Below are 10971 nucleotides of genomic sequence, written 5' to 3'. Positions count from 1 at the left end.
CTCATCGCCAGCTGTGCTGAGCCGGCCCTGCCACCCGCCCGCCTGCGGAATCGCTGCGGAGACAGGGCGCCGAGCTGACCCAGCAGGACCCGGGCGCCCGGCCGAGCAGCCTTTGTGTGCGGCGCCAGCGGGCTCTGCCAGTTTGAGCCTGTCTTTTTCCTACTCAAATGCCTCCGAATGCGCCTACACACCAGAGATTAGCCGATAGCCATCTGCACGGGGGCAGGGTCGAGGGGGGGGGGGACAGTCCTCGGCTGAAGCCGCTCAGTGGCCTGAGCTCCCGTGTCGTGACCTGCTGACCAAGCAGCCCGGCCGGGCCCCCGCGAGCGCTGACCGTGCAGGGTGACGGCAGACAGAGCCCAGCCTCGCGTTTGCAAGATTTTATTACGGACGTTTCAGAGCCGAAGGTGGCCCAGACCTCTCCGGACAGAATCCTTAAGCTAGGCCCCGAGGAGCACTGTAAACACGCCCGGAGTCGGGGGCAGAGTGCCCGGGGCGGGGGGAGCTGGTGCCCCCGGTGCGGTGTAGAGCCTCGGCCCCGCCTTCACGGGACGCTTCCGTTCTGAACCAACTGCAGATACTCCTTGTGCAGCTTTTCCTGGGCCTCAAAGAGCTTCTTCAGCTTCTTGGCCTGCCCTTTGCTCAGCTCTTTGCCTGCTGTGTCGTGTGTGGGCAGACCCTGAAAGGCGAGGGCACGGGCGGTCACCGCGGGCATCCAGCCCACTGCCCGGGCCAGTCCGCCTGCCCGGCCTCCACTCCCCGCCATGCTCTGGACCCAGCGCACTGATCCGAGGTGCCCGTCCTAGCCTCTGGGAAGCGACCATCCTGGAGTGCCCCCCTGCCTGAGGGGTGAGGGGCCCCGTTCCCCACCAGGGTCGGCATGGTTCTGATACAAGCAAATACGTACAAGGCCAGAGAGGGAGGCCTGAGGGTCTCGAGGCCAAGCGGCCATGAGTAGCCCCGCTGAAGAGCCCCTCGAGCAATGGGCACATCTGTGCCATGGCCCTTCTGGACTGTCTGTGGGGTGAGTCCCTGCAAATCCATCAACCGGCCCAGGCCACGACGCCCGGCACCAGAGCCGCTGGGCCGCGGTGAGCGAGGGGTGGCCCCGGGCACTGGGCTGCACGTGCTGGACCTGAAACAGCCCCACATAGCCCGCCTTCCTGCAAACAGCACCCTGGACAGAGAATCTTCTCAGCCAAGTTTGAAAACCCCTGTCATCCCAATTAAATGGTCTAACAACGTTCTGAAAAGAAAGACAGGATTTCTTACGTTTTCATCAAACTTGGAATACTTGTCGCTTTCTGACAAGAACATCTCGCTGGGCGGAACCTTCATCTTGGCCAGCCTTGCCGCCTGGAACACAGACGTGGGGTCACTGCTCTGAGCCCACGAGGGGCCCCACGCCCGCGACCCCGTGTCGGCTCCCACCCCAGCCCCCAGGTTCAGGGAGCGACAGCTGGGCAGAGGGAAGTGAAAGGAGGGAGCCAGGTGTTTTCTGCAGGAACAGGGGGACGGCCGTGCACGCAGCACAGCAGGATCAAGGCCACAGAAGCCGTCCTGGAGCTCGCGGCCACATCTGTCCCTGCCCAGGGCTCCCGGCCTCCCTGGGGCGCTGTGTGAGGTGGTGAGGGGGCACCACTGGGGACGGAGGCAGAGGGGGCGCCCGGCTGGTCCCAAGGAGGCACAGGGGGCAGGGCATGGGGTCAAAGTGCGTTTCCGCCAGGAGCCCGCCCCCGAGCAGACGTTACTTCCTGCTCTTGTCTTTTCCTGGCGGCCTCCTCTTTCTTCCTTCTCTTTTCTTCTTCAGCCTGGGGGACAGCAAACGCCCCGTGAGCTGGAGCTGCCCAGGCCCCTCTTGGGTGGGAGGGGGACAGGACAAGCCCCCTGCCGTCCCCTCGCCCATCCCCGTGAGCTGGGCTCTGACCCAGCCCTGCTCCGGACGTGGGGCGTGAGTGGACACCACGCGTGAGGTCACCTGCAGCCCAACCAACATGAAGAAAGGACCAGAGACCTGCCCGGCAGGTGGGGGGCTGCGGTCGGGTGGGGGACCAGGGACAGCAGGGCGAGGGCCAACCCTGAGGGGCCCGGGCACCTGGGGAGGGCGGGAGGGGGGCTGGCTGGAGGAGATGGGTGGGAGCCAGAGCCCACTTCCCACCAGGCAGGCAGCGTCCGGGCAGGAGGCAGGGAGGGAGGGAGGGCCTGGGGGCTGGGCTGGGTGCCCGTGAGGAGGGGCCCGAGGCTGCCTCGGGAGGTTTGGGCTTGGGCCACCATGTGGACAGCGTGTGCCCCGGATAGGAAGGTGGAACGGGTTTGGGGAATGAAGGTCACGCGTTCCCTCTTGGATGTCTGGGGTTTCGGGTGCTTCCTGGCCAAGCGGAGCCCTCAGGTAGGCAGCTGGACACAGGAGTCTGGGCCAGAGAGAACTCGGGGGTCACAGGCACACAGGTGGCAGAGGGGCCCTGGGACGGGGTGAGGTCACCTGGGTGGGGGGACGCCAGAGAGGCGGGAAGTGCGGGCAGTGCAGTGGGGGAAGCGGAGGGAGGGTCCCAGAGAGCAGGGGTCAAGGGCGGGGCCACCCCAGGATGCGCCTTGTCACCGGAGAACCCGAGCAGAGCAGGAGGGGCTGAGGGTGGACGGAGGAAGAGGGACCCGGCACGGAGCTCGGGAGGTGGGAAGACGGGTGCCGAGGGCTTGCTTTTCCACTTAGAGACTGGAGGTGCTTATCCCGCTGGGGGAGCTGAAGACAGCCTACGAGGCCGTGGTCCCAGGCGCCTCCACACACGGGGGCTGGGGCGGGATTCCCTTGGCTGGAAACTCGAGCTACCGGAGGGAAGGTGTACGGCAAATCCCTCCCGCGAAGGCCTTGCGGCCAGTGAAGACGTGGGCAGAGGTGCCCGATCCGAGTTCACTGCCCTGCCTTTACGCCCCGGGCCGCCTTGGGGGAGAGCGGGAGTGAGCCCCACGTCACCTCCGGGGCAGGGCCGCGGCGGCCCACACGCTGCGGTGTCCAAGGATGGGGAGAACCCGACCCAGGGGACGTGACACCAGCGGGGGTGACCGAACGGGATGGGAAAGGCGGGGGAGGGGCCAAGAAGCGCCTGGACGGGGGTCAAAGCCCAGCTCCTGGAACCTCGCACCAGCCTGACTCCGGCCAGACCTTCCCCGGCACCCGGGCTCCTTAGTTCTCATGCTCGGCCCCTCCTGGCGTCCACACCAGCGTCCCCGGCGCCCAGCGCAGCCCAGGGCCAGCCTCGCCACTCTTCTCCCTGACCACCCACCCACCCATCAGTTCTCCTTCTGGACACCTGTCGAGGCCCCTTCCCAGTCTCCCGAACTCCTCTCCCCGGGGCCTCTTCTTAAGGCCCCTCGGGCCCCGTACCCAGTGAGCTGCGCCCAGCACTTCTGACAGGTACTGCGCCTGTTCCTGCTTCTGTCTTTCTACGGGACGCCGAGGTCCCCGAGAGCAGGGACTGTCCCACTTCACGGAGCCCCCGGCTCAGCCCTGCTCACGGAGGTGTAGTAACGTCTGAGGCGTGAGAAGGACGGTGCTGGGGGCGGGGGTGGGTGGAGGTGCGACTGTGACACATTCATCCCCAGGGACAGGGAGACACCACTTCAGGTGAGAGCGAGGTATGACCACACCCGTCAGCTTCGCAGTTTACCAGAGGTGACAAGTCTTCCCTTGTACTCCGGGTCCTTCATCAGAAGCTGGATTTTGTTGTTGTTAGAAAATTGCCAAGTAGTTACCTATCTAGTCTTTCCTTCTGACGTTTATAAACACTGGCACTTTTTAATAAGAGTATAAATACTAACTCCTAAAGGTGAAGTATATAAACTCCAGTGATATTTACATTTTCAATAAACAACCAGCTCAGGGACTTCCCTGGTGGCGCAGTGGTTAAGAATCCGCCTGCCAATGCAGGGGACACGGGTTCGAGCTCTGGTCCGGGAAGATCCCACATGCCGCGGAGCAACTAAGCCCGTGCGCCACAGCTACTGAAGCCCACGTGCCTAGAGCCCGCGAGCCACAACTACTGAGCCCGTGTGCCACAACTACTGAGCCTGCGCATCTAGAGCCCGTGCTCCGCAACAAGAGAAGCCACCACAATGAGAAGCCCGCGCACCGCAACGAAGAGTAGCCCCCACTCACCGCGACTAGAGAAAGCCCGTGCGCAGCAACAAAGACCCAACGCAGCCAATAAAAAATAATAATAATAATAAGAAGAAGAAGAACTGAAAACAAAAAACAAATGAAACACCCAGCTCAGGTCATTGCGGTTTTACTCACCCTTTTCTTCTCTTCTCGCTCTCTCAGTAAGGTATCTCTGTCCACCAACTTGACCACAGTGGGCAGTCCTGAAAGGCCAACAGCTGTGAGACGAGGCCGAGCCCAGCGCTGCCCACACCACTCCCGCGCCCAGGGCCCCCGAGAGAAGCCGGGGCCTCCTTCCTGCTCGCACAGGTCAAATGTTAATTGTGCCGTGGGGAGGCCTTGCTGCTCAAGAGCGAGCACCCAGGAGTCGTAAGACATTCGTCTGAGTGTTTAAAGTCCAATAATTTTCCGTGCAGCCCAAACTCCCACCAAGTCGAAACACAAGCTGTGAAACTTGCTGACAATCCACACGACACAGGCTGCCTCCCAAGTGACAGGCCATGAGAAAAGGCGGCCAGTGGCCCCGCAGAAACGGGGGCGCCGGGCAGTCAGGCCACAGGAGAGGAGGTGCTGGCAGTGACGCCCAAGAAGGTACAACTACAGGTCCCCCGGGACCACGCATCACGGGGGGTTCACCACGTAAAAGACGAAGCGTCCTCGGACCCGTCCCGGAGTTCTTCCTCTCAAAAGCAATCTCCACCCTGTGTCCCTCCCGCGACCCGGTGTCACATCCAGAGGACCCACCTTCATGGTCTTCAAACCGCACTCCCAGCTCAGGCAGGACGTCGTCCCGCAAGGCATCGCTGAGCTGCAGGACCTCAGGGACTGCGGACAGAGGAAGCAGTTCGGTCCACCGGGCCTGGGAACGCCCGGGCCCCACGGAAGAGCGCCCCCCTGCGCCTCTGGAGGGGCCGGGCTGCTCCACTGGCCACGGACGCAGGAGAAGCCGAGACACGGACGTCGCGGCCACTGGTGAGCCCAGAACAGCCCCTGGACCCGTGGCCTGTGCAGCGGCTCAGGGCCCTGCTCAGAGGCGGGCACTGACCGCAGAGGCGCACGGACCGGGGAAAGCCCTGCGGGCGGCAGGCCCACGGACACCAGGATTCTGCTGCACAGAAATGAGCTCCCCGGTCACTCGGGAGGCGCCTGGGAGCGCCGAGCCCCCGCGGCCCTGGCGAGGCGATCCTGAGAGAGGCGGCCGCGTCCCACCGTCCAGGGCCCCAGCCCAGCAAGGGATCGGAAGGGGCCAAAGGCCTGGGGGAGGGACCCACGCCCCACCTCGGCAACACTCTGCCTTGGGCACTGGCGCTCCTGGCCAGCCTCGCCCCAGCCGAGGGAAGTGGCCACGCGGAGCTGGGCTTGAACGGGCAGCGGCCCGGGGCGCCTGGCCGGCCCACTGGCTTTGAAGTGCCTGTTCCAGGAGAGACGGCACACACGAAGCAGCCAGAGTGGGCAGAGCTGAGCAGACGGCTGGCGTGGCCTCCGGGCCTGACGGGCCCTTCAAGTCTGGACAATGTTAACCTCTGCACCACCCGGTTAGGGCCGGTGAAGGCCCAGGAGCTCGGGGGACCCTGGGATAGTCCTGTAATGGCCATCACGGACGGAGCCCAGGGTGCCTGAGGCCCAGCCAGACCAGGGAGAGGCCAGCCCGTTTGTACTTGGGCTTGAAGAGCCCATATGGGCTCAACCCCAACTAAACACGTTCGTGCAGACGTCAGGAGATGCTTACCCAGAAATCCCAGCTCTGAGACCCTGACCTCAGGGTGAAGCAGATTCAGCTTTGGGCTAAGAACTGGGCCAGTGGGAACTCCTGCTGGTGCCAGCAAAGCCGACCCCTCCCGCCCTGCCCTGTCCCTCCCCGCAGCACTGACCACGGCCCACGTGGTCACCCACTCACCCGTCCTGTCTCCACTGTGTCCCCAGAACCCCGTGTGCTCCCGCAGCACTGTGCCGGTGCCCCACAAGGCCACTCACGGGTGAATGAATGAATGGACGATGACCCACACATCTCAGGGGATGCCCGAGCCCCGGCCACAGGTACAGCCAGCCGCGCAGTCTCCCGCTTCCCAATGCAGGTCAAGGAAAAGCCCCGTTCCAGCCCCGCAGCAGGGCTGGTACGAGGCCCTTTATATTTGGTCCCTCCCCTCATTCTGCCCCTCGGGGCCCCTTGCTCAGACGGGTCCCCCCAGAGCCCTGAGGAGACCCCAGGGCACCGGCCCAGGCGAGTGCCCAACGGACGCTTGCTCACCGTAACAGGAAGGGAAGCAGGCTGGCCCTGCCATCATTGCCACCAACTCCCCTCCACACCCTCAGGCCCAACCCCGCCTCCCCGCCATACCCCCAGGGGAGGGACACCCCTCCCTGGGGCCCCTCAGGTGCCATCCTCTAGGTGGCCTCCACGAGGCTGAGACAGCGACCCTCACCTCCATCTGAGACCTGCTCCGGTCCACGGAGCTCAAACTTCCCCTCAGGCTTTCTTTCCAAACCTTTTTCTTACTTTAGGAGCTGGCTTTCTCCTCCACCCTCTCCCGACTTACATTTCTGAAAAGGGTCTAGTGCCCACAATAAAGAAAGAGCTCCTACAGCTCAATAAGACAAATGACCCAAATAAAAATGAGCAAAGGGGGACTTCCCTGATGGTGCAGTGGTTAAGAATCCGCCTGCCAATGCAGGGGACACGGGTTCGAGCCCTGGTCCGGGAAGATCCCACATGACGCAGAGCAACTAAGCCCGCGCGCCACAGCTACTGAAGCCCGCACACCTAGAGCCCGTGCTCCGCAACAAGAGAAGCCACCACAATAAGAAGCCCGTGCACCACAATGAAGAGTAGCCCCCGCTCGCCGCAACTAGAGAAAGCCTGCGCGCAGCAACAAATACCCAAAAAACGCAGCCAAAAATAAATAAATAAAAATAAATAGATTATTTAAAAAATTATTTAAAAAAAAACAAAAACGAGCAAAGGGCCTGAATAGACAACTCTCCAAGGGAGACGTTCAGACGGCCAAGCAGCTGCTCGTCACTACTCATCAGGGAATGCAAATCAAAGCCACAATGAGACACCTCTTCACACCCACCAGGATGGCTGTGAACAATAATAAACAGAAAATAAAAGGGGCTGACAAGGATGTGGAGAAATTGGAACCCTTGCGCACCGCTGGTGGGAATACATAATGGTTCAGCCACCATGCAAAACACTTTGGTGGGTCTTGAAAAAGTTAAACACAGAATTACCGTCCCACAATTCCTCTCCTAAGTGTGTACCCAAAACAACTAAAACAGGGGCCCAACCTGATGCTTACACATGCACGTTCACAGCAGCACTGTTCACCAAAGGTGCAAACAGTCCAAACACCCATCAACGGCTGAATGGATAAAGGGAAGCGGTATACGTATCTGGTGATTATTCTGCCCTAAAAAAAATGAAGCACCACCACATGCTTCGGCGTGGACAACCTCGAAAACATTCTGCTGAGAAGCCAGAGAAAAGAGGTCACACACTGTGTGACTCCACTTATGTGAAACGCCCAGAACAGGTCAATCCAGAGACAGAGAGCAGGTTGGTGGTTGCCAGGGGCTGGGGGAGGGGGTGTGACCTTGGAGGGTGGAAACGCGTCGGGACCAGAAGGAGATGGTGGCTGCGCAACACTGGGAAGGCACTGAGCGCCACTGAATGGTTCACTTTAAAACGGCCAGGTTTACGTTACGTGAATTTCACTTCAATAAGTTATTTTTATTTAAAGGGAAAACCCCAGTTGGATATTTTCCAGGAATTCAATAAACCAACTCTTAAACATATGGAACAAAGGTCTCAGAACAGCGAATACGACCTTAAAAGAAGAGCACAGACGGGGAGCTTGCCTCCGGGGTGGGGTGGGGGGAGAAGCCCGTACATGGAGACAGAAGACACTGTCCCCCACCCCGCCCACCTGCCATACCAGCAGGAGTGAAGCCAAGGCTTTTGGGGTCTTCCCAATGCTGTGCAAATCCGGGTCTGAAGTTGCGGCTCCTGAGTCTGGGGCTGGGATGGAACCTCGTGCGAGGCCCAGACAGGAGCGGAGGCTGCCCCGTGGAGAAGAAGCACTGGGACAGCAGTGGCGATGGGCGGATCTGGGTGGACCGGCTCCCAGGGGTGGGCGCACAGAGACTGGGCGGCCGGCGGCTGGCAGGGCCCCTTCTGGAAGGAAGCAGCTGCACCACCACGACGGAGCCCAGCAAAGGAAAACAGGCTTCCCTGGACGTGGGCCACGGGGGCGACCTTCCCAGGGCACCTGGCAAAGCGTGCTAGCCCCGGGGACCTCACAGCCCTGCAGACGCCAAGGGGCTCTGACTCCAGGCTAGAAGGGAAGGAGCGTGCCTCTGTGTCGCCACCTGCTGGACGCCCCTGCCAGCACCTCCCCGTGCCCTGCAACTGCGGCCCGCACCCTTCCCCTCGTGTACTGTTCACAGAGCCACAAGGCTCAGGGCGGGGCAGCCTGCATCCATCAGGGCTGGTTACTGCAGGGCGGGGCTGTGACACGGGAGTGGAAAACAGATGGGCAGTGAGCAGGGAGACCTTGTCGGGCGCTCTCAGAAGAGACACAGGCTCGGAGATGCTGTAAAAGGAGACGGGATCCATCCACAGATGAACGGATGAGCAAAATGTGGTCCATCCACACAATGGAATGTTACTCAGCCTTAAAAAGGAAGGGAGGGGCTTCCCTGGAAGGGCGCAGTGGTTAAGAATCCGCCTGCCAATGCAGGGGACACAGGTTCGAGCCCTGGTCTGGGAAGATCCCACGTGCTGAGGAGCAACTACGCCCGTGCGCCACAACTACTGAGCCTGCGCTCTAGAGCCCGCGAGCCACAACTACTGAGCCCGTGCACCACAACTACTGAGCCTGCGCTCTAGAGCCCGCGAGCCACCACTACGGAGCCCGCGTGCCACAGCTACTGAAGCCCGCGCGCCTAGAGCCCGTGCTCCACAACAAGAGAAGCCACTGAAATGAGAAGCTCGCGCACCGCAACAAAGAGGAGCCCCTGCTCGCCGCAACTAGAGAAAAGCCCACGTGCAGCAACGAAGACCCAGTGCAGCCAAAAATAAAATAATTTAAAAAAAAAAGAAAAAAGGAAAGGAATCCTGACCCAAGCTACAACGTGGATGAACCTTGAGAACGTTACACTCAGTGAAATAAGCCAGACGTAGAAGGACAAATGCTGTCTGATTCCACTCACATGAGGTCCCTGGAGGAGTCACATCCATAGAGACAGAAAATAGACGGTGGGGATGAGGGGCTGGGAGACGGGAGGGGAGTGAGTGTTTAACGGGGACAGTTTTTTGGGAAGATGGAAAGTTCTAGAGATGGAGGCGGGTGATGGTTCACAACAACGTGAATTACTTAAGGCCACTGAACTTTACACTTAGAAATGGTTGAGGTGGTAACTCCTATATTGTGTATATCTAACCACAATAAAAAAAGTGACAGGAAATGGCTACCATCTCTCCAGTGGCAGAGAGGCTCCTGCCCCCCCGCCGGTCTCCCATTCTGACCGTGTGCCCGTCCCAGCCCTTCTAACTTCTTCCCAGTTTCCCAAGCCTCTCCTGGTCACACACCCACATTCCACGTCCCTGCTGGCCAGGCCTGAGCTCTCTGGCCGAAGGGACTGTGGGCACTAAAGGAGAAACTGCTTCTCTTCTCTGTCGGTAGAGCCCTCCTGCTCTGCTGGCCCTGGGACAGGCCCGGGCCAGCTCCCGCCCCATCCCCAGTCCAGGCCTGTTCCCACCTCCCTTCCCCGGCCCTCTGCCTGCTCCCACCCCGTCCCCGGCCCACTGCCTGCTGCCACCCCGTCCCCAGGCCCCGGCCAGCTGCCACCCCGTCCCCAGGCCCGCTCCCGCCCCGGCCCCGGGCCCGCTCACTCCTCCCTGAGGTGCAGCTCCTCTGGAGGCTCCCTGACCACCTGTCTGGTCTCTGCCCGCTCCACCCTTGGGACGCCCCGCCCGGATGAGCTCCAGGTGTGACTTCTCATCACACAGGGGACTGGGGCACAGCACACCAGGCGACAGCGGTGGGGGTCTGCCCCGACCCCCGGGTGACCCCAGGCAAGGCCTCTACCTTCCAGGGGCTTCGCTGCCCACCTCTGTCGAATCACGAGGATTAAAGAAGCAACGTGAGGACAGCAGCTGGACCAGGTCCGGCACCTTGCAAGGTCAGTTTTAGCCGGGGTGGTCATTTGTGAGTCCAGACCACCAGAGTAAGAAGCAGACTGCCTGCCTGACGCCACTCACTGCCCGCTTAACAACTGCTCAAAACTGGCCCCAAAGACAACACGTTTGATCCCAGCTCATCCCAAGTCCCCAGGGCCGCTGGCGAGGCCCCGAGCAGAACCTAGAACCGTCCCCAGCAGAGGCTGTGCAGTCACCACGGAGCCTCTGCGGGGCAGGGGCAAGGACACCTCCAGCCCTCACCCTGCGGACGCCCCAGAGAGCAGAACCGAGTCCCCACAAACAAAAGAGGTGAGGAAACGCTGGCCCCTCACAACGTCCCCGGGCTCCGCCCAGCTGCCCTGCCCGTAGGCACACTTGGCGTCTAGTCGTCTGTGTGGCTACCAGGACTTGATTGGGGGGGCGGGGGGTCCCTGGATCTAGTGAGCAGAGGCCAGGGATGCCGCGCACCCCCTACAACACCCAGGACAGCCTGCAGCAGAGGACCGGCCAGGCGTGCCCAGGCCACGGAGCGCGTGACGGCCTCACCTCCGTGCTCACGGGCGACCCTCCGCACTCCTTCCCGGAACTCCGACAACACCTGCAGGTACGGCATGACTGTGGGCTCGAGCTGCGG

General features: G+C 61.5%; 1 protein-coding gene across 2 annotated transcripts in view; it reads right to left on the bottom strand.

Moving 5' to 3' along the window:
* Window positions 1-365: 365 nt before the first annotated feature.
* Window positions 366-10971, bottom strand: part of CARS1 (cysteinyl-tRNA synthetase 1) — a 47311-nt gene continuing 36705 nt past the window's right edge. For both annotated transcript variants that reach the window (XM_061202255.1, XM_061202254.1), the window contains 6 exons: window positions 10884-10965; window positions 4901-4981; window positions 4292-4359; window positions 1752-1811; window positions 1273-1356; window positions 366-679 (listed from right to left, as the gene is read on the bottom strand). In XM_061202255.1, the coding sequence (XP_061058238.1) occupies window positions 545-679; window positions 1273-1356; window positions 1752-1811; window positions 4292-4359; window positions 4901-4981; window positions 10884-10965 (510 nt within the window). In that variant the 3' untranslated portion in view covers window positions 366-544. The remainder of the gene's footprint in view (window positions 680-1272; window positions 1357-1751; window positions 1812-4291; window positions 4360-4900; window positions 4982-10883; window positions 10966-10971) is intronic.

This window comes from Eubalaena glacialis, chromosome 10 (genome assembly GCF_028564815.1).
Source record: "Eubalaena glacialis isolate mEubGla1 chromosome 10, mEubGla1.1.hap2.+ XY, whole genome shotgun sequence".
Classification (NCBI taxonomy): domain Eukaryota; kingdom Metazoa; phylum Chordata; class Mammalia; order Artiodactyla; family Balaenidae; genus Eubalaena; species Eubalaena glacialis.
Note: the sequence above shows the minus strand (reverse complement) of the source record. Positions and strands in the feature narration are given on the sequence as shown.